Consider the following 27311-nt stretch of genomic DNA (forward strand, 5'->3'; position numbering starts at 1 on the left):
ACATTTCTTGCTCCAGAAGACCTATCGTACATAAACAACTAAACACTTTTGTTTAGATTCATTTATCATAGACTGAGAGCTTCTACCCGGGCATTATACCCTTCCTTCCCAGAAGAACCCCCTACTCTGCATTCACTACAAATGTTGCTGACATCAACCACTCATGCACATATCATATCCCGATTGTACAAACGGATCCAATCAGAGATTGGAGCAGACACGACAAAAGCGCGTAATAAATGGTCCATCCTGCTAGATGCAACCCTCACGGAGGAGGACTGGATGGCCAGCTGCGCACTGATTACGCTACTCACCCCCAATGGTAACCTTCGTATTATTCACTACAAGTACATCCATCAAATGTACCATACTCCGCTTAAACTGTGTAAATATAATCTAAGGGATAACGCTAAGTGTAGACGCTGCGGGACAGACCAAGCAGACTTTGCACATTTGGCATGGTGCTGTGAGAAGGTGCAGCAATTCTGGACAACAGTCATAGATCATTTAGGGAAAATGGTGTCCTGCAGACTGCCATGTACTCCCAGACTGTGTTTGCTTGGCCTTGATGTGCCGCTGAGAGCTGTAAAAAAGTAACTTGTGGCCATAATGTTGTTGCTAGCGAAGCGCAGATTATCTATGAACTGGGACTGCAGACGAGCCCCGACGCTTCAGGATTGGTTACTAGATGCCATTTACTACAGGGATAACTTTATGCTATATGCGGAGGAACTGTCGGCTGCTTCTAAACCCTCAGGCATTTGGTAACTGCTGTCTGAGTATCTGCGTGCACATCCCCATCTGCTTAAGACACCCTCTAACCCACTGCCCTAAGTGCTGTAATAATTTTATATCCCATTATACTGCCATTGCCTATTCACATCTCTATTGTACTTTATGTGCATGCTTGACGTTGTGCCCATTACATGCTTTGTACTTTGGATCACTTCATTCTATTTTACATTCTAAATATGTAATGACTGTGACTGAGTTTCAGTTTGTCGCTTTTGTCTTCTTTGTCAAAACTGATAAATAAAATGTAAAATACATTTAAAAAAAATATACAGCCATCTTGTTCGGCTGCTAGCCACGCCCCCTCTTTGGAATATATTTTTCACAATGTTTTGTTGACGGACAATGGGGTATACCTAGCTTCTGAATGCAGAAATGTTTGGGAGAGAAAAAGCAATAACATCATGGACTAAAAATTCAACAGAGCAATTAAGAGTTCGGTGTTTGTTTGTTGGATAGATGCACAGCTGGTTTTATTAAGTTACTCGTGGTAAAGTTTATTACTATATTCATGGTCACATGACCGGAACATTTTCAAATCAGTAAGACGCGGCCAGAGTCCGTCTGTGCCGACGCCAGAGAAGATTGCCAACAGCCCGAGCACGTTAAAGAAAACCACAGGTTAGTTTTACTTAGATGACAGACCGCAAGAAGCAGCGAGCGCTTCACCGTAACGCTCGCAATATATCGCTGATCACGCCTTGTATGTTTCTTTACAGATGCACACAACATAAGAGGAAAGGCTTGTAAGTGATACCCCGTTTTTATTTAATTTTCTTAACACTTGCATTTTGAAGCACAACCATCTGTACATATACAATGACTCGCATAGAACCCAAGTGATATCATGCTCGATAAAAATGCAAATATATGTTTGAAATGATTATGATTTACAAGGTTTACCATAATAGAATATAACTGTTACTATATTATGTTTACAGTGTCGATTCCCTGATGAAGGGCATGCCATTAATGCCCGAAATGCATTGGAAATGAAATCTTGTAATGACACAGCCTGAAGTGTATTCGACTAATACTAGTAAGAAAATGAAATGAAAAACAACAGTCTAATGCCAAACAAATAAAAAAGAAATTTAAGCATCAACAAACTTATGAATGGAAGTCTTTTTTCAACCGGAAAGACAACAAACAGTGTGCACTAAAGGGATGAAACTAGAGGTTCTCTAGCTTCACTTCTACCCAATAAAGAGTTCGTACAGCTTGTAACTTTGAGTGGATTCAATTAGGAGGAAAGGGTCAAAATCAAAGTGGGTAGGTAGAGTCACACTTCACCGTGTGATAGGAAAAACTCCTTTTTAATTATTTAAATGCAGAAAAACAAATACTTTTCTTAGTCCTTTTTAGGTCGAGCCTTAGAGCCAGCGCGCATGAGCTACTCTAAGGATACGGCCTCTTGGAGCTGACCAGCAGTTTTCACAAGCTCGTGCTTGTGGCTATTTTTTTATTGGTCTATGCTTGTGTCTTTCTGAGAAAGACATCACACAATTGGTCAAAGCGGTGTGCATGTATCCGCCCATGGCCTAACGCTTGTGGTTAAGTGCATGGGCCATCTGTTCCGACATCTGTTTTTAATTATCGCGGCATGCACCATGCACATTCTTGTTAACAGGAGCTACATGCTACCATGCTTCCATTTTTATTTCACGCATGGAGCACAGTTTCTTCCGACCTTTCCTGCATGTTGCTTTATTTATATTTTACTTATCCACTTTATTCATTTTAACATACTTTTCCTGCGTCTTAAATTCTAATTTATAGTCTGTCTTCTTATTTAATGTATTTATTTGTTTATGGTTTTTATATAGCGCCTCCTAGTACTAGGGAATAGGAGTGCTTTTGCATAAACCGTGAGGCATAAGGACACTCTTGGGAAAGGCATCCACGGTAGCATGGGAAAGGCAGCTCGAAATCTCTGTTTCCAGCGCCTCGAACAGGATCCACTGAGCTGTTCCTAAGGGCAGACTCGCAGTGAACACCTACAGAGGAAGAGCTGGAGGCAAGGCGGGCTTTTAGCAGGCTTTTGGTACCTCGTCAGGGGTAGTAAGCACTATATAAATACAATTTAAACCTGGCAACCGCCTTAGAAGACTCTACAATCCTGGACAAAAATGGGTTGGCTGTGGTGGCTGACCATCTAGACCTCATCCCGCACGGACATTCCACTGCCTTAACATGCTGCAAACAAGCTGTATCCTAAAAATAAATAAAAAGAAGTGTAACCATCTAACCTAAGTAGGCGCTGAAGGCCAAGGGGATGCTCGGGCAGAATAAGGTGGTCAGCCACGAGAAATAGAAATGTCCCAGAGCTCCGGGAACCTCTTAGAGGATGTTCGCACCTTACCAATTCACGGAGGACCGAAGTTGGAGAGGGCGGTCCGTGGCCTGGGAGTGGTAGCCAGGAAGCCTTGGTCGGGCACAGGCTGTTTCCCTTCAGAGTGGATGGAGCTATGAACGCCGAGCGTAAACCGCCCTCTACTGTCCACAAGCAGTAAATGCAGCTTACCCGACTGTAACCAGAAGCATCAGATGTTTTTGCCTGTTGGGTAGTCACATGATTTGAACATGCTTCTGTAGGACACACGGACATCAGCCGTGCAAGCTTTCGCTGCACACTCAGGGATAGGGCAAGTGTCCTGAATACACAACAAAAGAATTGCAGTGGCTGCTCGAGTGCAAGCTGCTTCAACTCACAGAGCAGTCGCAACCTGTGTGGTATCTCTGCAAGGTGCCCCCCTCTCGAACTGAAATGGTACAGTCCAAGCCGGAGTCGTGCAGACCTCCCAAGCACACCGTAAGCACTGCATAGGCAGCAGGAGAGGTACAGCTTGTAAAGAAAGCAAGTATCGTAAGCACAAACGTTATAGAGTAGGCGGCAGAGGTGCAAGCTTCTCTCACATACACAACAGGTACACCGAGGCAGCAACAGTGCAATCTCCTGAACCACCACCTGTGCCATGTAGGCATCAGTTCAAGCGTCCCTCACCATGAACAGGTAGGTTATTTTTTGTAGGAGCGGAAGACAGGTGCAGACACACGGATACCCACGCAACCCCCTCAACCACTATGCGTGCACCCTGCCCCCCCCCACACGTACAACCAAGATGCACCGCATAGCTCTCAGGAGTGCAAGCTTTCCTTACACAGAGAACCAGTATAGTGCAGACAGCTTACATGCAGAATAGGTACCATATGCGCATCAGTAGTACAAGATTCCCAGACACTCGGAACAGACCTTGCAGTAGTGCACGTTTTTCTCTTATTTAACAGGTGCAGAACAGTCCAACAATAACGCAAAGTTCAACCCTCATATTGAAAAAGTACAGCACCCTATTCAGCGGCAATGCAAGCCACCCCACTGCTTAGAAGCATTACAGTACCCTATGCAGCGGCAATACAAGCTTATGCTACCGTACAGAGCATTACAGTACCCTATGCAGCAGCAAGCTTCCCCTTACACAGACATATTGCAGTACCCTACGAAGCAGCAATGCAAGCTTCCCCTTAAACAGACATGTTGCAGTACCCTATGCAGTAGCAAAGCAAGCTTCCCCTTGCATACTGAAAAATGTGTGCCCCCTCCAGCAACAATGCAAGCTTTACTTTACATACAGAAAAATTACAGTACCCTATGCAGGCTTCCCTTTACATACAGAAAAATAACAGCACCCTATGCAGCAACAGTCCAAGTTTCCCCTTACATACAGAAAAAACAAGCATTTGCAATGCCGTAGGTTGTGCATTTACTCAAGTTTAAGCTATTGGCATTGAATTCCTTTTATTTAATTTCTTTTTTTTAAAATTATTTGTATTCACATTTTTTCCCCCACAGTTATATACCCCCCGACCAAGACCACCCCCCCCCCCCCAAGACCAAGGTATTAAATCATACCGTACAAAAAGCATGTTAAAAAAAGGGCAAGAAAGAGAGAAACATACAGCAACCAAAAAAACAAACACCAACACAATAACCAATCATAAATACATACAGAAAATACATTAAGTAGCTCAGATTAAGCTTCCCTAGGTGTGGTTTTGTATCCACTGAAGTAGTGGTACCCAAATCTGCAAACCTATTTTCTTTTTGTTAATGCCCTTGGTTTTATATATTGCCACCTCCAAACTACATATCGTTAATAATCTTGTCCTCCATTGTACAAAAGCCGGAGGGTTTTGGTCAAGCCAAGAAGAGGCTATGCAGAGTCTGAGAACAGCCATAGCTATGAAAATCAGGCCTTGCATATGTATAGGCCGTTGGTTATTGGCTACTCCTAATTCCTTTTATTTATGTTGTTAAAACAATAAGTAAAAGGCATTGTTATTTGCAATATCAATAGCTCAAACTCGCGTAAATGCGAGACCTATTGCATTGCAAATGCTTGTTGAGTAGGGGGGCAAGATGGCCGCTGACAGGCAGTAGGGAGCAGTCGCTCCTCTCCTCGCTCCTAGAGGACATTTGGATCTTTGGAAAATTCCGCTGATGTGTGCTGCCCGGGAATTTTAGTATGCTATATCCTTTGAACCTGGCTCAGCGTCTTCTTTTCTGGGTAGTTAAAAGCAAACCAAAGCTGTTACAAGTGCTCTGCTGGTCTATCGACTGCGTTAAGAAGGGTATCCTACACACAGGACGACAGAGCTCAATGCAAGATATGGCCCCTTGAGGTCCAAAACCGCAGAAGGAGAAAGAAAGGGACAAAGCTGTCTCCAGTGACCCTGGCGCGGTAACGCTGAACACTAACTTAAGGTCGATGGCCCAAGCCCGCAGAAACGCAAGGAAAGATAATAACTCGTAAGATGGTGAAAATGGCAACAGTGAGAGGCCGAAAGAAAAAGAAAAGAAAGAGAAAGGCCAGATGAATAAAAAAGGAGCTAAGCGCCAAAACAGTGAAGCCTTGATCAAAGAAGGCAATATGCGGCAACCTACCTTACACGAGTCCTTTGCAGCTCCAGTACCGGGTCCGGCGCTCTCTCCTTCACGGATGGCTCTTGCAATAAGCAGGAATCCTGGCGGTCTGGGAGAGCCGAGCTCGGGCTTCGGAGATGACCGGGTGATAGTGGGAGCCGCAGGTGCTGCTGACGTACAGATAGCAGATGAGGCGTCGCGATCGACGTCTCTCCCCGCGGACTCGCTGGAGCTGGCACTGGCGGAGCAGAACAAGCAGATCCCTGATCAGAGCAGTCAAGCGGCTCTGGCACACGAAGAAGAAGGCTTTGATCTGGGACTGGATAGGAAGCAACAACACGTTGAGGACTCTGCTTTATGCGGTAAGGGGAGCAAAGATGGGGGTGGAACAATACCCCCGGTGGTGTGCGCAAACGATGCTGGACTAAACTCAGGCATAGAAATACCGGCTGGGGTGGAGAGTATCAAGGAGGATGGGGGCTCTTATGGTACACTTAGGCTCCAGAACAACTCCCTAGTTAGTGTAGGCCCAGCTGCTACTCCCCTACAACCTAAAGGGACTCCCGAGACTACCAGAGATATGTGTCGAGGTATGGCACAGTTAACACGCCCTAAAGATATTGTATCTATAGGTAGCAATCTTGGAGCAGACCTAAGAGAATGCAATAAAAGTCTAGGCCCTGTGCAAGGGGTGGCCTGTGTATCCGTGAACCCGGGGTCTCCCAGTGATGATTGCTTCTTCTCCGTAAATGATGACGATGATGATGATGAGGATAAGGATGCATCTGCTTCAATAACAGAAAGTGATATTGGGAGTTTGGAAGTGGAATTGGAGTCTGAAGCATCAACACCAGACAGTGAAGAAGCTCATAAAGTGTGCACTAAACGGAGAGTTAAGAGCTTGAAAAATAGACCCTGCAATAGATCAAAAGGCAACATGAGCCCGACACATCCTGAAGTGACCAAAAGACTGGATTGGAACTATTCAGCTACCTCTCAGCTGTATCAAGAGGGAGGTAACAGCTCGTCTCATATACACACTAATACCCCAGGGCAGGTGACGACTATGGACATGCTATACGCTACTCTAAAACAAATTGAGGGGGAGACCAGGAGTGTATCTCGGAGGGCAAAGCAGGCCAACCAAAAGATTCAAGGATCACTACGGAAGGTGAATAAACTTTATACAGACATGGCAACAAGGGTCACTGAGGTGGAAACAAGAACAGAGAAACTGGAGGAAGACGTTGGAAAATGGAATGATTTTAAAAGGGAACAGGAAAAGATGGCAGCTGATGTACATTGGAAACTCGAGGACTATGAGAATCCCCAACGGCGAACAATGTTAGATTACTTGGGGTTGGAGAAGGAAAGGAAGGGCAGGATGTGCGGGCATTTGTTATCAGTTTGCTTAGGGGAGCCTTCCCGGAGTTAGCAGCTTGGAACTGGGAGAACGAGATACAGCGAGCCCATAGGTTCCCTCTTGTGCAAAGGAAAGGTCCTGCAACTGACAAGCCTAGGGCAATTTTGATCTATGTCGGAAATTTCTTATTGAAACAGGAGATTATGGATAGGGCTAAGCCGGAGGCCAGACGCTCCTACAATGGCAGTACGTTCTTTGTCCGCCCAGATTTTTGTCATGCGACAGTGGAAAGGAGGTGGCGGATGAGGCAAATGATATCCCCTTTTCAAAACATGGGTTGCGAGGCCTACTTGACGTTTCCCTGTCGGCTCAAAGTAGTGGATGGTGGCCAGATCAAGGTTTTTTTCTCTGAAATCAAAGCCCAGGCATACTTAAAAGAGATAAAAGAAAGGAAAGGGGGACAAAAAATTATGACGGTTGCCTTGAGACGGACAAATCAGAAGGCTCATCAATAGTGGAAAAGGATATGGCTATTAGGTGGTAGTGGCGGCAGCAGCCACATCAGCAATAGTATAGGCACAGGATGGTATTAACAGGAGCGGGAGGTGGCTGGCACTTGGGGCTACAGCTGTCACGCATAGGTCAGGATTGACCTATTTGCCTGTAAGGGTGGGGGGGTAGAGGGCAAGGGGGTGGTGTAGAGGGCAAGGGGGTGGTGTAGAGGGCAAGGGGGGGGGGGTAGAGGGTAAGTGGGGTAGGGGCGGGGTACAGGGCAGGTTGCACTATGGTTGGATTTTGATATGTAGGAAAGAAACATAAAATTGAGGGTAAAGAAAATGTACAGTGGCAGAACACGGGTGAGGCAGGTGATGGAAGTATCTAAAGAAGGCGAAAATGGCAATGCATCATTTTGTATTATGGGTGACTGAATGGGACAATTACCGGTTGTTCATTAATGTGTACTCGAATTATTACGATAAAGGTCAGTGGGCTGAACGACCGTAGTAAGAGGCAGCGGGTGGCCACCTTGTTAAGGACTTTGAGTGTGGATCTAGTGTGTCTTCAGGAAACCCATATTGAGGGGGCAAAAGGATACTTGCTAGAGCAGCTGGGGTACCGAGTACTTGCACATTCAAAACAGGGGGCTAGAAACAGAGGAGTGGCAATTTTGTCTAAGTGTAGGGATATCACAATAAGGAAAAAGCTCGAAGACCAATGGGGTAGATGGGTGCTTATAGAATGTAAAATCCACAGTGAGTGGGTTACCATAGGCTGCATATATGGCTCAACAGAAGACGACCCGGATATTTTTGATTTTTTGGATCTGGAGCTAGCCACCTGGTCCCAAATTAGTATATTGGAAGGGGATTTTAATATCAACGGGTCAGGGGGAGCGGGTATGGGTCTTAGTGGTGGATATCAGGGCAGGAAAAAAAGAGTCTGTCGTGCAATATGTAATCTCGCAAGGAATAACGCTCTATTGGAAGTATGGGGGAGCCTAAAGCCTAGTGAACATGGGTTTACTTTTTACTCGGCCCGCACAAAGTATGTGCAAGATTGGATTATTTTTTTTGCATCAAACTCGTTGCTATCTAAACTTAAAATTGAAAGACTCCCCCGGATAATCTCCGATCATAACCCTCTGATTTTAACATTGAATACTGCAGCAACTAGAGGCCCGGATCGGGTATGGACATTTGAGAGAGGGTTATTGAAAGACGATGCTTATTTTCTATATATGACTGAATGGATTAAGAGCATTTTGGACATCAACAGGGGTAGCACGGCGGCAGGAAATATGTGGGATGCCTTTAAGGCGGCTGCTCGGGGGGAGACAGTAAGTTTCAGTGCCTTTAAGCGGAAGAAGGAAAGGCAAAAAGAGGCAGAGTTAGCTAAGGCTCTATCAGATGCAGTGGATGAATTAATCCATAATGTGATACGTGGGGCATCTTTAGATCAGGTACTAATTAAAATAGCGAAGGCAAAGATGGAAGCAGAGGAAAGTATAGCTGCTAAAACATACTTAGCAAATAGGGAGAGGTGCTACGAGTTCAATGAATCTGTTGGCCGCACTCTTGCAATCCGCACTAGGCAGAATGTATCCACGGGGGAAGTGAGGGAGATTCAGGATGTTGCGGGGAGAATATTTTCAGATTCTGAAGGGATACGAGAAGTATTCAGAAAATGTTATGTTTCATTGTATGATGAAGAGCATCCAAGCGATCTCTCTAAATTAGCCGATTACTTGCGGGATATCCCGGTATCTATTCTTGATGAGGATGAGGCAAGGAGATTAGAGGCACCTTTGAGTGCGGAAGAGATTTTGGCCGCCTTGTTGAGCCTTCCCTCTGGTAATGCTGCAGGGCTGGACGAAATTCCAATAGAATTTTTTAAAACTTTCTGGGAGGTAATCTAGCAGGATCTGATCAATACAATGCAACAGGCGCAGGCAGGGGCATTGATTCCAACCAGTTGGGCAGGGGAGGACATTGTAATAATCTTTAAAAAGGGTAAACCATCTAAAGAACCTGGCTCATATAGGCGGATAACCTTAATGAACGCAGACACAAAAATGTACTCTAAGGCTCTGGCACTTAGAGTGGCGAAAGTAGTGTATACACTAGTGAGCATTAACCAGCACAGTTTTATACCAGGGAGAGGTACCACACATCACACCCGAAAGGTTATAACCCTTTTCGATGCCTCAGAAGTTGCAGGAGACCCGATCGCAGTGATGCTATTAGATGCTGAGAAAGCTTTTGATCGGGTCTCCTGGGACTTCTTGTGGTTCATTTTAAAGAGGGATGGTTTTGGGGGGGATTCGTGAAAGCATTGCAAGTATTATATGCAGCTCCTACTGCCCGTATACAGGTAAACGCAGGATGTACGCTCCCATTTCAGATTAAGGGGGGAACGCGGCAGGGGTGACCATGCTCCCCACTTCTGTTCGCTTTATATATGGATCCCTATATACGACGTATGGACTTAAATGACAATATCTCCCCATTAGATACCTATAGGGGACAGTACAAAATCCTGGCTTACGCCAACGACGTGGCGGTCGTTACTTCTAATCCTACAGAAGCTATAAGATTGGTTGAGGTAGAAGCGCGATGGTTTGGAGAGGTCTCCGGATATGCTTTGAATGCCTCCAAGACTCAGATCATTAAAAATAGTAAAGTGGAATGCTCAGATTCTCGGGTGGTGCAGAGTGGAGTATATTTAGGGGTAACAATAATATCAGAACTGGATACGTTAGTAGAGGCAAACATAACACCAGTAATAAATAAGGCTAAGAAGGATTTAGACAGACTTCATAACATACACTTTTCAATATTTGGACGAACCAATATAGGTAAAATTATTTTCTTCCCGAAATTTATTTATTTATTTAGGGCCATCCCTTTATTGTTTGAGGTGAAGTGGTTTAAGGTCCAAGAACATATGATAAACCGATTTGTGTGGTCGCACGGAAAGACCCGAAGAGCTCTGAGTTTTATGGCACTCCCTAGGGAGAGAGACGGATGGGCCCTACCTGATTTAAGACTGTATTACTGGGCAGCGTCCCTACAATATATGACTGGTTTATTAGGAGGAGCAGAAATGGAAGGACAAGACGAGACAGGAACTTTAGCAATTCACGAATTGGTGTTAGGGGCAGATGCAGAGAACCTTTTCCTGAAGTTTACTGAACACAGTTATTGTAAAAGGACCAAATCTAAATGGTGATAGCCGCACATAAGATTTGGACGGCTTTTGCGAAAAAATATGGCTTAGGTAGATACAATGCATACACTAGATTGAGTAATAATGCTACACTCCCTGGTGATATATTTGCAGATGCTGTGTTTACAGAATGGGGAAAGCATGGGATAAGTAAAATGGGAGATATGATGGGATCACAGGGTGTGATGCAGTTTAATGGCATTCAGGCAATATACGGTTTAGATTCAAGTCATTTTTTAAAGTTTTTGCAAATTAGAAGTTTTATATTAACAAAAAAGGGAGGACCGGCGGGATTTGGTACGAATTCCATCTTGGATATTATTCAGGATGGTACAGATTGTACAATTAAGAGATTATATGCTGAATTAATAGAACATAAAACAGAAGACCTTGAAAAGTACGATGACAAATGGGTACAGAAGATAGGTAGAGAAAAGGAAGTCTTCCGTAGGTCATTGGAACTTGGGCAGAAAGTTCTGTGCTCTGCCCCACTCCAGGCATAACACTATAAAACACTGTATTTCCTGTACCACACGCCCTCCAGGATAGCGCAATGGGGAGGTACAGCTGGTATTACCTGCCCCAGGTGCGATAGCTCTCAGGCAGACTTAGTCCACATGTTTTCTACATGCACCCACTTAAAAACAACACGGGATGAAATAGAGATATTCCTCAAGAGATCATTAAGGATAGAAATTAATTTAACATCGGCAGTGGTTTTGCTTGGCGTAGTTGACAATGATAGTCAGACTCAGTACGGACATTTTATCTTTGTGGCCATGGCTGTATTAAGGCTGTGTATCGCCACAGCATGGCTGGACCGTATACCACCGACATTTCACCAATCGCTAGCTAAATTATTAGCAGCGTATAATCTCGAAAAAGCAATATATGCAAGGAGGGGTAGAAAAGGCAAGAAATTAGGAATTCAAATATGGGAACCTATACAAAAATGGAAGGGGGAGATCCGGGGTAGCATCGAAATGAAATGATTATGAATAAGATAATTTGTACATATAGACACAGAAATTTCTGATTAAGCCTAGTATTAGTTTTGCTTATTTAATGTTCTTTTTCTCCTTTACCTGACTTCTTGTTTCCCTTTGTATATTTTATATTTATGTATTGCATGTCATTTGTGAATGAATTTATTTGCTCTGTACAACAAAAAGGGGGGGGGGGGGGGGGGACCGGAATAAAAATATATATATAAAAAAAAAAAAAGCAAACGCTTGTTGAGTTATTTAGAGAAGTCAGTGTCTGACACTTCAGCCCTGGGTGAGTAGAGCAAAGAAGACGAAGGCAAGGTGGAATACATCAAAAGGTGGTATGACATGAGAAAAGCCACAAAAGCCATTGTGATAAAAGTGTGAGATATGGTAAAAATGAAAGCTCTAACTAATAAGCAAAGTTGCTCAAGATTTCTCAGTCCTTTAGGAAAAGTAAAAATCGCCGATAAAGCTGTCAAAAAGGAAGACAATTAATCACATTTGGAATCTCGACTGGGTGGCAAAGGTTAATATACAAGGTTGTTCTATTTTTAAAACTGATGAAGGGAGAAACATAACCGGTCGAAAAAGTCAGATTGAAAGACCTGGTTATCTCCAAGACTATGTGATGTAATTTTCGGGTTTTCTCTGGTCTTCCCTTTATCATGCAATTATTTTATATTTATTTAATAGTTATTCTTGGTTAACAAAAGGATGTATTTGGTAATGTAAATTGGATTGTTTTGTAAGTGGGGTAAGTTTCCCTGCAGCTTCAGCTTCACTGGAAGGAAGGTGGATTTATAAGATGGAATGGTAAGATGTCATGAGAGATCCTAGAACGGCATCTTTCAGACAATCTGGGAATCGGAAGCTGGACAGTGGTTGAGGCACATATGAAAATAATTTCTGACCGCGGTTTTTGGTCCTTTAGGGATCAACCCTTTAAACACATATGTATCTCGGAATAGTCCCCAGTAAGATGCCTGAAGTCAGCCTTCACTCACCTGTAACCTTTTAGGGTAAATGCATTCAGCCTTTTCAGGGTAAAGTACATGTAATGAAAAAATTGATTGCAGACTGACTTAGTTCCTACCAGAGTGACCATAAGTGGCCCTGCCATACAATTAGTGCTTTACTAGAGCCAGTGATTACCAGTGAGGCCACCGGCACATATTTTCCTGGACCAGCAAGAGAGGGAAAAACACACAAAGCGAGAAAGATAAAGAAGAATAAAAAGTCTCAAGGGTAGAAAGTAGGTACCTGCAAGAGTGAGATAAATGGATAGCAGTGTCTAGTAATGGATTAAAGAGGCATAAGGTGAATGCCTCGGTATTATTAGGTGCCTTGGCATTTGGTGCACCGAAGTTTAATTGCACTGCCTTGGTATTAGGTGAATGCCTTGGGATTAAGTGCACTGAAGTTAAATTGCACTACCTATGTATTAGGTGAATAGCTTGGTCTTAAGGTGCACCGGAGTTTAATTGCACTGGTTGTATGCTTCTGAGCATTCGGACTCTGACACTTACTCTTTTACAAACTTAGCACTGTATACCACCTTCATCTGCTGGCTGCAATGCCGCCTTCATGATCACCAAGAACAACTCGGTACAGTTCGGAAATAACCTTGTCTGCATCTTACATGCAGGTTGCGGTATTGAGCAATTTAATGTTTTAGACTGGACCGGAAACTCCAAAAACAGGGCAGCAATAATCATGCCTGATTTTTGAGTACATAAACCTGTCTAGTGCATTAAGGTCTCTGCCAGACTACAATTGTTCATGGCTCTCAAAACTGTTTCCCAGTGCCTGAATGGCCAATTTAGGCAGCATCCACATGCATATTCAGCAATGGATGGTGCGTATAGAACTTGATCTCACTATATATATGCTACTCTCTCAGCTTGCAGGCTAAAGGTTCAGTTGCTACTGTAAACAATTGATGACATAAGGGACAGACCTGCAGAATTCTGCGAACCAACTTAAATTCTTCTAATGTCACCGTTTTAGTCCTCACTCTGGACATAGGCTCTGAATATACTAGCTGAACCACAAAAAGAAAATAGTGTTACATCCTATTCTTTTCAGCACCTCAAATAAAAAAAAAAGGCAAAGCTGCACAATTAAACAACTTTTCAGCTTCCAGTGAAACCGACCTACTTCAATGTGAGAGTCCACTTGATGAAGCGACTCCAAGACTATACGAAGATTATTTGAAGTCATATTGTCAGGAAAAAAAGGCTAGCCTGGTCTATTAAAATCAGCAAAGTCTTCAAGGGAGCAGCACCTATTTTGCATTCAAAGTTAATCACTGATAATGGTCTTTATGAGCCTAATGCTTGTGCAGGTTAGACAGAAACATAATCAATGCTTTCTTAGTGGTGTGCTGCAGTCTATCCACCACAAATCCTTCTCCATACACTGTTAAAAGGTGTAGGCCAAGCAGTTATAAAGACCAGCCAGCACCTAAAAACAAACCTTGGATTGTTACCAGTCAACTAATGGTGGAGTCAACTTTCTTTTCCATAGACTAAGGTACATATTTTTTTTGGTAGAGTTTATTTTGTAATTGTTTTTCTCTCCTCCTGCGACAGTCTTTTTTAATAAGCATTGGTGATGACTGGCATAACAAAAAATTCAAGCAATGTTTCCACTAGCAGTGAAAATGCAGCAGTGTACTGGCCATATGCTGCCATGAACCCTATGTTTTTACACTTAGTGTAATACCTTTACAATCAAATGCAATAACAGAATGATGATTTTCTACATAGTTAATGCATGTGGCCTGTTCTGTTTCTATGATAATCCTGATATTCAATTTTATGAAACACAAATGTGACTGACTTAAAAATAGTACCATGTCAATTAATGAAAAAGTAACAGAAAAAAAAATAAGCAAGAGCCCTAGCAGCACTGTAGAATATGAATGTATATTGAGAAATCTTTGAATAATTCTGTGATTGATGTGGTATGATTCTTTCTTAACTGTTTTTATAAAATGAGGTTTGCGTCGTTGTAAATAAACCGCTCTTTGAACCTTCTCCATCGATTGTATCCATACATCCTTATATTAAAAATCCAGTAAAATCACAGTCTTTTTTTAAAATTCAAAACAAGCGTGATGGTTACACTGTTTCCCCATGCACTTGGAAAATATAGATACTGTCTACCACTTTTCTTTCTTTGGAATCTTACTCATCAGGTTGGTTAGCACGCAAGTGGGGATATGTACTATTATTGTCCTCGCAGACCTGCTACCCGTCATATGCCAGGCAAGTCAAAACTCACCTCGTACCACTCAGAAGAGGACAATATCACAGCAAGGGGAATTCTCGTGGCATACTTGCTAAAAGGGTGGAAAAATGCCATTTTGATGGCTACAGAATAAACACAAGTTCTCAACTGCTGTTGTCATGTCTGAAATTACATACCTGACTTTCATCTTGAACCTCCATGCTGTACTGGGGTCCCGTCTGTACTTCGTTGACTTTCTCTCCAAGGAGGAAGCCCAGGCGAGTCATGAGTGTGTTTGCTGCCTCATCTACGGATGGGGGTGGTCCCAGTTCTGGCTCGGGTTCATCTAGAAAGAGAAATCAGAAGCTGTGTTGAAAAATAATCGATGATACCAAGAAAGCGCACTAATAATACTTATGCAGTGCCAGAGAATGTCTTGTTTGAATATTAAACCAGTTTCACATATGTTGATAAACTGAATTAGGGTATCATTATTTTGGAAAGAAGTCTTAGCAAGGATCCACCTGGTTATTGGAAGGGATGTTGAAAGGTCCCCCTAACAGATAATTGCATCTTCTTACTTACTGTAGACCTTTTCTTTAATATAGAGTTTTCCTTAATTTTGAACCTAGAACCTTTCCACTTTATGGATTGTTTCTCTTGTCTTTGACTTTTATTTGCCTTATAAGAAGTTTTTCTTCTTTTTGCACGCTTAGAATATCTACATTTACCCCTTTTTAGGTCTCGCCTGAGCCAGCGCATGCGCTGCCCTGGCGAGACACTTATTAAGTGGGTTTTTTATAAGTCTGACCACACGCTTTTGCTGGCCTCAAGCTTGCGATAACGCGCACAGCTGCCACCTCCTCGTCCTAGCTCATTAACTCTATTGTCATGCACACACACAACCCGCCCTCCCATTACTCATTAAGCGTGAGATAACTTCCACTTTTGCGGCCGCGCGGCCAATGCATGTTTCTCTAGTTGTCTTCTGCTCTCTCCCTCACCCCTCACTCCTGTTTACTCTTCCTCGTTGTATCCCCTGCCTCTATCACTGACTGTCTGACTGTCTCGCTTTGCGCCCATCTCCCATTCCACGGGCTCTATCTGCCTGGCTTTCTTCCCATCGCCACTCCCTCTGCTGCTGTTTGGCTCAGTTTGTTCCTGTCCCATCCCTCTGCCATGGCTCTGGCTCCTTCCTTTCTACCACTTTTTCCTGCACTTACTTCATAATGACTTTTTCCCAAACCCCATGCCTTTTCCATGTTCACTTCATCCTTTGGCCTTTGACGCTGTGCACGCGCTTATTTTTACAGTGTTATGCATTTTGGAGCTTGGTGTCAGGATAGTGGTCGACTGTGGAAGTACTTTGTAAATCCACAATAACGGACTAGGTATAGACTGACACAGGTTATAAACATTGTCAAACTAAACATGTCAAACTAAACATCCAGAAACTTGCAGAAATAAGGGTGCACATTCATGTGCCAACGCCATTTCAGAAACATGAACTGGTGACACACATATGAAAAGGCGTGCCTTCACACCAGCACTTATGAGCATACAGCACTCACAAACATCACAGATGCACCCGCAGGAACAAATAGATTCTCATGCACAAACAAAAATCTTCAAACATTCCAGATTCAAGTATCCTACTCTCTTCCTTCAATACCCACAGGAAAATGTAGACACGTACGCACGTGCACACAGCCCAAAATGCAGACACACACACTTTAACAAGTAGACACAGATAGTTACAGTCACTATCCTGAGCATGCACAAACCTTCACTGACATATGCATACACAATGATGTGCCCCCCACACACTCAAGCATAGGAGAATGAATAGACATGACACAGCTATTGGAATTGTCATTTACAATACCAGTAGCTCAAACTCTCAGAAATGCGAGACCTATTGCATTGCATATGCTTGTTTCTGTTTCATTTTGAATAGTGTGACTCACCGCTAGTTCCCTTTTCCTTACAACTTAACCAGCGCATCACTACTAGAGTCGAAACGTCGACATACCTTGCTATACATCCAATTGCACAACGTCCAAAGGGACAAAAGAAAACAATTTAGACCCTTAAGACTATTGTGATTCACAGTGAATATTTTGAAAAACTTTTAATTCTTTGTATATCTGTTGTATCACTTGTCACACTCCGTCACAAATCACGATCTACACGCCTTGTGTATTCACAGTTTATGTTTTTTGTACATTGGACAGCATACCGATTGCTTTGTAGAATTAAGATAGATGAGAAATGTGAATACTAAAGATTTACTTTCTTTCCATTGGGTTCAGTGTTTATTTATTGGTTTAATGTGTATATATCCTTCATGGGATATATAAGTACAACAATGTATTAAGTACTATGTTTAATTGAATTGCTCTTCCTGACAGAATCATCATGGTTTGTTTAATTAAATGCAGTGACTCCCGGCATGGGGAAGAGCGAGCCAGCCCACGAAGCACAGCTGATTTGAGGTCCGCCCAATCGGACGGCCTGGTAGAGGTAAAAGGTGCATCCGATCTCAGCCTTTGGATGCAGCTAATCTGAGACGCACCTGATGGCACAGCTTGTCTGTAACATAATGCACTTAAGACTACTCGGCTGAGAGCAGAGGTGCATCCATATATTACTTCAGCCGTCTCTCCAATCCAGGCCATTAGATTAAAGTGCTTAGCGTATTGGTCATAAAAAGGGGACTGTGCTCTAGTTTCTCAAGGGCCATTTTACATTGGGGCAAATTTTTCTATAGCAAATGCTCTTTCACAAGTGCGCTGCAATTACAACTTGCACATTTCAGTTAGCAGACAAACTCTGTGGCCCCATGCTGATATGACGCTGTGGTTTTTAACTTTTAAAAGGAGAAAGAGAATCAAAAAAGGCACATATTTGAGGTTGAATTGTATTTACAAAAAAGGGAAGCTGACAAACAAATTAGTCTCCTAGAGTCTGCCTCCTGTTGAGTTTAATGGGGATCTGTTTCAGAGTTGTTGTTTTTTGCAGGATAGTTGATTTTCTGTAAAGGAAAAGAGACATTACTTCAGAAGAATCTAATTTTTCACTCTTAGAGGATGATGTTCCTATTACTGCTAAAAAAAAGAGGTATTGTCTCCCAGAAAATGAAGCATCTTAATAAGATGGGCAATTATGCTTTACCTGATGGTAGCCCTAGCGCTAAATCAAAATGTGGTGCCCTCAGCAGCACACAGAACAAGGGCGCCCTTAACGGGGCAACATTTGGATTTGGTGTCCCGAAAGGCGCGAAAGGAAAGAGTGACCTTAATGGTACAAAAGACGGACAGGGCTCCACTAGTATAGAAGAGGAAGTAAATAATAATGAGGAGACAGAATTAGATGAGTACGTATTTGACCCACAGGAGGGTTTGGATATTTTTGAAATTCTATATGAGGATTTGGAATGTCCCTCAATCTCAAGGATCCTCTTGATGGTGGGGCCGGGGTGGAGGGGAGAATATGTTTGATCACAATACAATTAGACACCCTCATAGCCTGGTGGTGGCCTATGGAGCATGTTCCGAAGTTCATTCATTTTTGTCTAAGAAAACCCTTAGACAAGAACACTCGCAATTTGTTGAGGGGGGAATGTCCAAGACCATTCGTAGAGAACAAGGCTAGTATTACCCATAATCTTGACCCAGAGCTAATAACCTTTCTTTTTAAAACTGGGACAGACTCAAGAAAGGGGACTGAATGCGGGACTCTGAAGGCCATATTCCTAGAGGGGAAATAGAAAGTGTCTAAGCCAACTAGGGAAATGCCACAGGCCGACCAGGAGAGACTACTGTATTTTGGCGCACTGGACGCCGGATTGCACGGACACGGAACTAGTTAGAGAATTGTGGGGAGGGGGGTGGTGGTTGGGAGAATGGGAAATGTGCACTGAAGATGACATGATTGTATTGTGGAGTTACACTAAAATGCAAATAAAAATGTTTTTTTTTTTTTAAAGAAAGGGGACTGAATGCTGCTTGAAACAGTGCCAGAATAGACTACTGGATGTCCAGGGTTCTTTGTCTCATGTTTTAGACATGTCCGAGGAGGTAAATTGTAAAAATACGAGGGTTGATGTGGACCATCTTGGAGGATTGAGCCAAAGTGCTTTGTGTATGTTGGGAATGCTAACGCAGACCTAATAGTGGAGAGAACGAAGGCAGTCCTGGTGAGGATGAGCCCCAAGTTAGCAGATTTATCGAATAAGGACGATGTGGGCAAGCCAAATGGACTACTTTTTATAGAGAATTTTGTAAATTCCTTAGGCCAATACATCTCCACCTTCATGGCTTTTAGCAAGGCTCAGATGAATATGAGGCATGTTTTTTGCTCTAGAGTTTTTGGAAGAGCTGATAGGAGGGGTCTGGCTGTTGGCCATGGAGTTTAAAGGTCCCACTATTGCTCTCAAGAGCCAGGAGGTTATGGAAGGAACTTTAGTTCCAACATGGGTTTCTTCCCACAAAGATAGAGAGCTTCCTAATCCCTGGAGGCAGGTCCAGCTCAGGAGGACAAGGTGAGTCTGGGCAACTCAGTTGGTTCTTTCCATTTATGGGTTGGGGGAAGACTTTGGTTCTTTATGTCCAACTGAGCAAAATTAACAAGGGATACTTGGGCTTTTGGAAAATGCAGGTGGTTTCAAAATAGATTTTTGGAAAATTCCTTTTTAGAAAATCCAGCCAAGAGAGTTGGTTTTGGACTTGGAGCAGATGGCATTAGTAGACTCAGAGGTTTCCCAAATGCTAACCCATGAGGCAATTACAAGAGCTGAAGATTTGGTAGTTGATTTTGTGACTACGGTTTTCCTTGTTAGAAAAAAAGACAAGAGTTGGCATCCCGTAAAAAAAACCCCGGTGTACAGACATTTCAAGATGTATGGGATGCATTTTTTGCGAGATATCTTGTAGGAAAGAGATTGGCTGGTACATTTGGATTTGAAGGACACTTGTTATACAATACCCATGGAAATGGTTCATTAGAAATACTTATACTTCACGTGAAGAGGTATCCAGTACCAGTTTCTCTTTTTTCATTTTGGTCTGTCCTCAGCTTCTTAGTGTTTCACCACGGTGTTGCGGCCAGTAGGAGCCTTATTTTAAGAGAGGGGTGCCCGGTTGAGATTAGCTTTTTTATCGTAAATGTGGAGCAGTTTATCTTTATTCCGATACAAAACTTGGAGGTTTTAGGGTTTCAGGTGGACACTCAACTATCTCAGTTGTTCCTTCATCGTGAAAAGATAAGGAAAGAAGTGAAGTTTGTCGTGGTGAAGAAGATGGTGACCCTGAGGAATGTAGCAAGGGGAATTCTTTTTCTATCTTCGTCAATACAGGACGTACTCCCAAGCCCACTTAACTACAGAGCTCTTCAAAGATTAAAGGCCTTGGGTCTGAGTGAAGGCTTGTAGTATGCAGTTCCAATCTCTTTATCACTAGATGCTTGAAAGGATTTGGAGTGGTGGTTAGATAATCTGAAGATCTGAAATGACAAAGCGCTTTTTGGAAATGCCTCCAATTTCGTCTTAAGAGTTGGATGCCAGCAACCTTAGTTGGGGAGTACGCTTGAAAGACATGGAAACTGGGGGAAATGTTCCAGGGAGGAGCAGTGCTTCCAGTTAAATTGTTTGGAGATGTTAGCTGCACTGATGAGTTTCAGGAATGTATCAGCGAACAGCATAGTGGTGATTAGTTAAGACAATCTTTCAGCTGTGTCATACTTAAACTGTCTAGGGTTTAAAAATCGAAGCAGTTGGCGGATCTGGCCAAACAGATCTGGTATTTTTGCTAGTAACACAAACTCCTTTTGGGAGCAGAATACATACCAGGTTTGGCAATGGGAGAGCAAATTGGAGTTTCAGCAATGTTCGGAATTTCAGCAACTGGAAATTAAACATGGCCTCTTTCAGAAATATGTAAAGGTTATGGGGTCCAATTCAGGTGGATTTGTTTGCAAGCAGGATGACTTTTCAGGTACGCAGGTATTTCAGCTGGAGACCAGATCCCGGAGTGGTTGCAGTAGGCGCCTTTCTTTAGGATGGGGAAAGGGAAGGTCATGCTTTTCCCCTGTTCTCAAAGATCCAGAAGGTGTTGCTAAAGGACCGGAGCGAGAAGTACTCAATTATTCTTGTGATCCCTTTTGGAGTTCTCAAGTTTGGTTTCCAGGTGTGATGGAACTTGCAGTAGAGATACCCAGTCTAATTCCATTTTCGATGGGTCTTCTGATATGCATGCAGGCCTTTCAGAAAAAGTTAAGGATTTATTGGACATATCTTGGGCACCGGGTACTGCAAAAGGTACAAAGGATTGTGAAAAAAATTGTGTGGTTGGTGTATGGAGAGGAATTTGGATCCCGTGGAAGCTGCTATAGCGGATGTGGCAAATTATCTGGCTGATTGGTTCAATTTAAGTCTTTCTTACAGAACGACTGCTAAAGATCAGCTATGTCGGCAGGTCATGCTTTAGTAATTAATTTTGCTATAGGAAGCAATGCTTTGTTCTGTAGAGTCATTAAAGGAATTGGGCTTAGGAAACCTCCTAGGGCTTGTTATGACTCTTTATGGGATCTAGGATTGATTTTCAATTTGTTTGTATCATGGTTGAGTAGTGTCTACCTTTCTTTGAGGCAGATATCTCTGAAGTGAGCAATTTTTCTTTGCTTGATTTCTTTTAGAAGTTTCAGATGTCAAGGCTTTCTTAACAGGTATTACTCTCCAGAAGGTGTTCACTTTGTCATTTGGAAATGAACTAAGACCATGTCTGAGGGAATTTTGTATCCATGGTTTCAGGAGTCTCAGAAGTTGTGTTTGGTGAGTTACATGAAAGTTTCTGAGCAAACAAATGTTAGCATTTAGACCTCATGAGAAAGTACAGTTGTTGCTCTTTTATGTGAAGCCTAATAAAGTGGTTTCAGTAGCTACTTTGTATAGGTGGGTGAGAACAATAATGAGGAAGGCTAGAGTAGACATTTCAAAATTTAGAACTCATTCCTTTAGGGATGCAATGGCTAGGAAGAATTTTTGGGAAGGTGGATCTTTTACTGAGATTCTGAAGGCGGCAGACTAGTCAAATGTAAACACCTTTGCAAAATTCTATTTGAGTCCTGTGGAACATGCAAGCAGTCTAGCACTGGGTGGCTTTATACATGCATAATGGTAGCCTCTGATCATGTAATGAAATGGCGATTCTCCAATTAACATGAAGAAAATAATCTTGATTCCATTAAAGACAATGGAGGCTAGTATTATTCCACCTTCCTCTCCCAGTACGGCTGTTTAGATGGAGAGTAGTATGTTATGTTATGTTAGTATGAATTTGTAGAGTGCACGTTCACCCCGGGGTTTCTTGGTGCTGTGTGCCGCTGGGGAACCCGTCCTGGCTTTCCCTGTGAGATGGTCTCTATTGGGCATCCCCAAGGTGATGCCAGGCATCCCCAGCAGCAAGGGGGCCATTGTGGAGATTAAGCAAGCTATTGCCCAGAGTTGCAGCGTGGGACCCTTGGTTAAAGAGGCACCAAGGCGAGATTTATCGAGCTCGCTGACATTGGTTCCGTACCCTGCCAAGTCGGGAATTGAACCCTGGTCCCGGGCCGACCTCTGCTTCTGGGTCTGCCGCCTCTAACCGGTGAGCCACACATAACGTGTATTTGTAAAGCGCACAATTACCTGTGGGCAGCTTAGGGCTGAATAACAAATGTTTATTGATGTTAGGAGACTATACTTTATTCTTCGGCTATACTTTCGGTTTGAATGTGCAAATAAGCATCTTTTGTTGTTTTCCTACTTTGTATTTGTTTACGGAGAAATGTTTTGACTTTTGTGTTTCTTTTGTAGACCTTTAGCAATAGAAGAATTAAGTTCAAGATTAAGAAAGAGTTGTGTTTCATCACAGCCTAGAAGAGGAATGTGACTGTGCGTCAGGGGCTTATATACTCAGTGTGAATTCTTCAAAATGGATTCAATTTTTTATGATATTTGTATAATGTTCTCTAAGGGCTGCATGTTGGGGGCAGCAATAAAAGGTTTATGTATAATGCTAGGCTCTGTTGTCTTTAATGAAATCAAGATTCTCTCTGCATGTTAACTGAAGGATCGACATTCTCTTCATTCGCATGGCATGACCAATTATCGTTTAAAGACTGCATAAAATATGCTATTGCAGCCGTAAAAAGAAATTTTTTCGGAAATGGAACAGCAAGAGATTTTTTAAGGTATAAGACTGGTTAAATATATATAGAACATTGTCATCTATGGAGAGAGTACCAAGGATCCACCTGGTTATTGGAAGGAATGTTGAAAGGTCTCCGAAGAGATTCTCTTTAATGGCATAGCATGACCAATTATTATTTAAAGACTCTGGACTAAGAACGCTATTGCAGCTGTAAAAAGAATTTTTTTTTAGAAATGGAACAGCAAGAGCTTTTTCAACATACAAGACTGGTTGAACATATGTAAAACATTATCATCTATGAAGAGAGTGTCATTCAGTAGTAGGCATAGGCAGGAGATCTTTAAAGGGAACGACTACTTGCACAGTGCACTTATGAATAATAAATGTGCTGTGCCTAATGTATAGGGAGATGGTCCACACTGAAGTGATGAGCTATTATGCCCTAAAAAATTAGTGTTAACACCAACCCTTCCTGCAACGTAAACAGGACTTTCCTATGGCTGTTTACTTGCATATAATTATATTTATTTATAGAACTTAACATTTCATTAAAGACCAATAAAATAAACAGGAATACCAAATCAAAACAATGGCAAAAACTTGATTTAAAGAAATAAGCTTTAAGGTTATTGAAAGATTCAGATAAACTAATAATATTCAATCAAAAATATACTAGTACATACATGCCGAGCCCATGATATGACTAAATACCAAATACATAAGTTCCATCCTTAAATTAAAAAAATGACCAAACAATAAGTTATGCAAGGATTAAATCATGTACAACTTTCATGTATGTCCTTAAATTATCACTTTAGCAACAAAAAACATCTTATCACATAAAAACACAATCAACACCCATTTCTGTCATTTTGGGCAGCTCAATGTTGGCTTACGTCTGCATTATGTTATGCCTCGAAACATGAACTTCTATAATCCTCTCCTCATGTGGCAAAGTGTTTTTTTTAGTAAAGTACAATGCCCACTAATTGTTTACCAACAGAGCATGTATCTAATACAAAACCAATGCATTGGCAAAGCCAATAGGTGACATTTGAGACTAATGGGCTCTGCCAATGCTTTTTGTTCAGGCTGTACTGCATCAGCTCAAATGCCAATGCTCCATAGCTTGAATAAATGCAAAAAGAAGAAGCCATACAGCCACTGTTGGAGGCTGTGACATTTTGTAGGAGCAGCAGCAAGTGAAGTGACACAAATTTTTTCCCACTGTACCAATCTGAGATGGAAAGGTAATTAAAAAATATATAAATATTAGGGGCGGGCAGCGCAATGGAGGAGCAGGTCAGGTATTCGGAGGGAAGGGGAAACAAGCATTTGCAATACAATAGGTCTCGCATTAGGAAAGTTTGAGCTATTGGTCTTGTAAACGACAATTTTTTTATTTATGTTTTGTTTTTGAAAATAGCTAAATTAATAGCTTTGTCATTTACAATGCCAATAGTTATAACTTTCGCAAATGTGACACCTAAAGCATTTGTAATGTAACATGTTTTGTATTAACGTGACTTAGATGTATTGATATTACAAATAACAATGGCTTATCATTTTTTTAAATAATTAATACTTAAATAAAATTGTTTTTAATTTATAATGTCAATAGCCTAAACTTTTGAAAATAACTTTTGTGAAGATTATGTTCAGTGTATTTTATTGTGACGAAAAACTAGAACAGAAGTGAAATATTAACATCTTTTTGTGACATTTGTAATAAAGCTTGAAACATTGAGAGAACATATTTGAATCAGTGATGCTGTTGTTGTGCTGAGTGATGCTGTGGTTTCGCTGAGTGATGCTGTGGTTACGCTGAGTGATGCTGTGGTTACGCTGAGTGATGCTGTGGTTACGCTGAGTGATGCTCTGGTTGCGCTGAGTGATGCTCTGTTTGCACTGAGTGATGCTGTGGTTGCGCTGAGTGATGCTGTGGTTGCGCTGAGTGATGCTGTGGTTGCGCTGAGTGATGCTGTGGTTGTGCTGAGTGATGCTGTGGTTGCGCTGAGTGATGCTGTGGTTGAGCTGAGTGGTGCTGTGGTGGTGCTGAGTGGTGCTGTGGTTCCGCTGAGTGATGCTGTGGTTGCGCTGAGTGATGCTGTGGTTGTGCTGAGTGATGCTGTGGTTGCGCTGAGTGATGCTGTGGTTGAGCTGAGTGGTGCTGTGGTGGTGCTGAGTGGTGCTGTGGTGGTGCTGAGGTGGTGCTAAGTGATGCTGTGGTGGTGCTGAGTGGTGCTAAGTGATGCTGTGGTGGTGCTTAGTGTTTCTGTGGTGATGCTGAGTGATGCTGTGGTGGTGCTGCTGAGTGATGCTGTGGTGGTGCTGTGGTGGTGCTGAGTGGTGCTGTGGTGGTGCTGAGTGGTGCTGTGGTGCTGCTGAGTGGTGCTGCTTAGTGTTGCTGTGGTGGTGCTGAGTGGTGCTGAGTGGTGAAGAGTGGTGCTGTGGTGGTGCTGTGGTGGTGAAGAGTGGTGAAGAGTGGTGAAGAGTGGTGCTGTGGTGGTGAAGAGTGGTGCTGTGGTGGTGAAGAGTGGTGCTACTGAGTGATGCTGTGGTGGTGCTGCTGAGTGATGCTGTGGTGGTGCTGAGTGGTGTTGTGGTGGTGCTGAGTGGTGTTGTGGTGGTGCTGAGTGGTGCTAAGTGGTGGTGCTGAGTGGTGCTGTGGTGGTTCTGAGTGGTGCTGTGGTGGTGTTGAGTGGTGCTGTGGTGGTGCTGAGTGGTGCTGTGGTGGTGCTGCTGAGTGTTGCTGCTGAGTGATGCTGTGGTGGTGCTGTGGCGGTGCTGTGGTGGTGGTGAGTGGTGGTGGTGCTGAGTGGTGCTGAGTGGTGCTGAGTGGTGCTGAGTGGTGCTGAGTGGTGCTGAGTGGTGCTGAGTGGTGCTGAGTGGTGCTGGGTGGTGCTGTGGTTGTGCTGCTGAGAGGTGCTGCTGAGTGATGCTATGGTGGTGCTGAGTGGTGCTGTGGTGGTGCTGAGTGGTGCTGTGGTGGTGCTGTGGTGATGCTGAGTGGTGCTGTGGTGTTGCTGAGTGGTGCTGTGGTGGTGCTGAGGGTTGCTGTGGTGGTGCTGAGTGGTGCTGTGGTGATGCTGAGTGATAATGTGGTGATGCTGAGTGATAATGTGGTGGTGCTGAGTGATAAATGTGGTGGTGCTGAGGGGGTGAGAGTGTGTGTGAGGGTAAGAGAGGGTGAGTGAGGGTGGGTGGGGGTGTGAGGGTGGGGGTGTGAGGGTAAGGGTGAGGGTGAGGGAGGGTGAGGGGGTGTGTGAGGGGGTGAGTGAGGGGGTGAGGGGGTGTGTGAGGGGGTCTGGGGGTGAGGGGTGTGTGATGGGGTCTGGGGGTGTGAGGGTGAGGGTATGTGAGGGTGAGGGGGTGTGAGGTTGAGGGGGTTTGAGGGTGAGGGTGTGTGAGAGTGGGATGTGTGAGGGTGAGTGAGGGTGTGTGGGTGAGTGAGGGTGTTTGAGGGTGAGTGAGGGTGAGTGAGGGTTGTGCACAGAGGAGACGAGTAGGGTGAAAAACTGAGCCATTGCTGGGACTATTCTGGTAAAATACTTGATGAGAATCCAGGCCAGTATAATGCTGTCTTCTGCGTGCAAGTCTGTGTGGGGATTCAGGGACTGTGGACACACTCCGAGAACATGGTAGGAAGAGACATGGCTTTACAACACGGAAAAATGCAGCTCAGTGCATGTTAATTACCATTTACACATACAAATCTCACCCACTGGCCAACCAAACGCCTCTTTGTTCTTAGTAATTCATCACACTAGCCCCCTCCTTGGAATTCGCGCCACTCCCTGCTCAGGCACATGTAAATGGTTATTTTCTGTGGAGCTACAGCCCATGAATGAACTCCCCACAGAAGTAAACGTTTCCCTCAGGCTAGAGAGGTCTCCAGGGTCGGTGCACCATCTCCTTGGTGAAGAATTGTAGTTCAAAAACACATGATGCGAGTACATAATGAAAGTGTTTAAAAACTGATAACGCTGGCTATTGTTATAGCGCTCACCGCCCCCTTGGCGCTAGAATAATGCGCGAGATTTGCGTCTGCTGGTATGACCTTTGCAGTGATGTTAGAAGGATGAAAGCGGAGTTCGGTT

At 43.2% G+C, this 27311-nt stretch overlaps 1 protein-coding gene across 2 annotated transcripts in view; it reads right to left on the reverse strand.

The window, feature by feature from the left end:
• Positions 1-27311, reverse strand: part of TANC2 (tetratricopeptide repeat, ankyrin repeat and coiled-coil containing 2) — a 2475706-nt gene that overhangs the window by 937484 nt on the left and 1510911 nt on the right. For both annotated transcript variants that reach the window (XM_086923824.1, XM_086923825.1), the window contains one exon: positions 15220-15368. In XM_086923824.1, the coding sequence (XP_086779950.1) occupies positions 15220-15368 (149 nt within the window). The remainder of the gene's footprint in view (positions 1-15219; positions 15369-27311) is intronic.

This window comes from Lissotriton vulgaris, chromosome 5, assembly GCF_964263255.1.
Source record: "Lissotriton vulgaris chromosome 5, aLisVul1.2, whole genome shotgun sequence".
NCBI lineage: Eukaryota > Metazoa > Chordata > Amphibia > Caudata > Salamandridae > Lissotriton > Lissotriton vulgaris.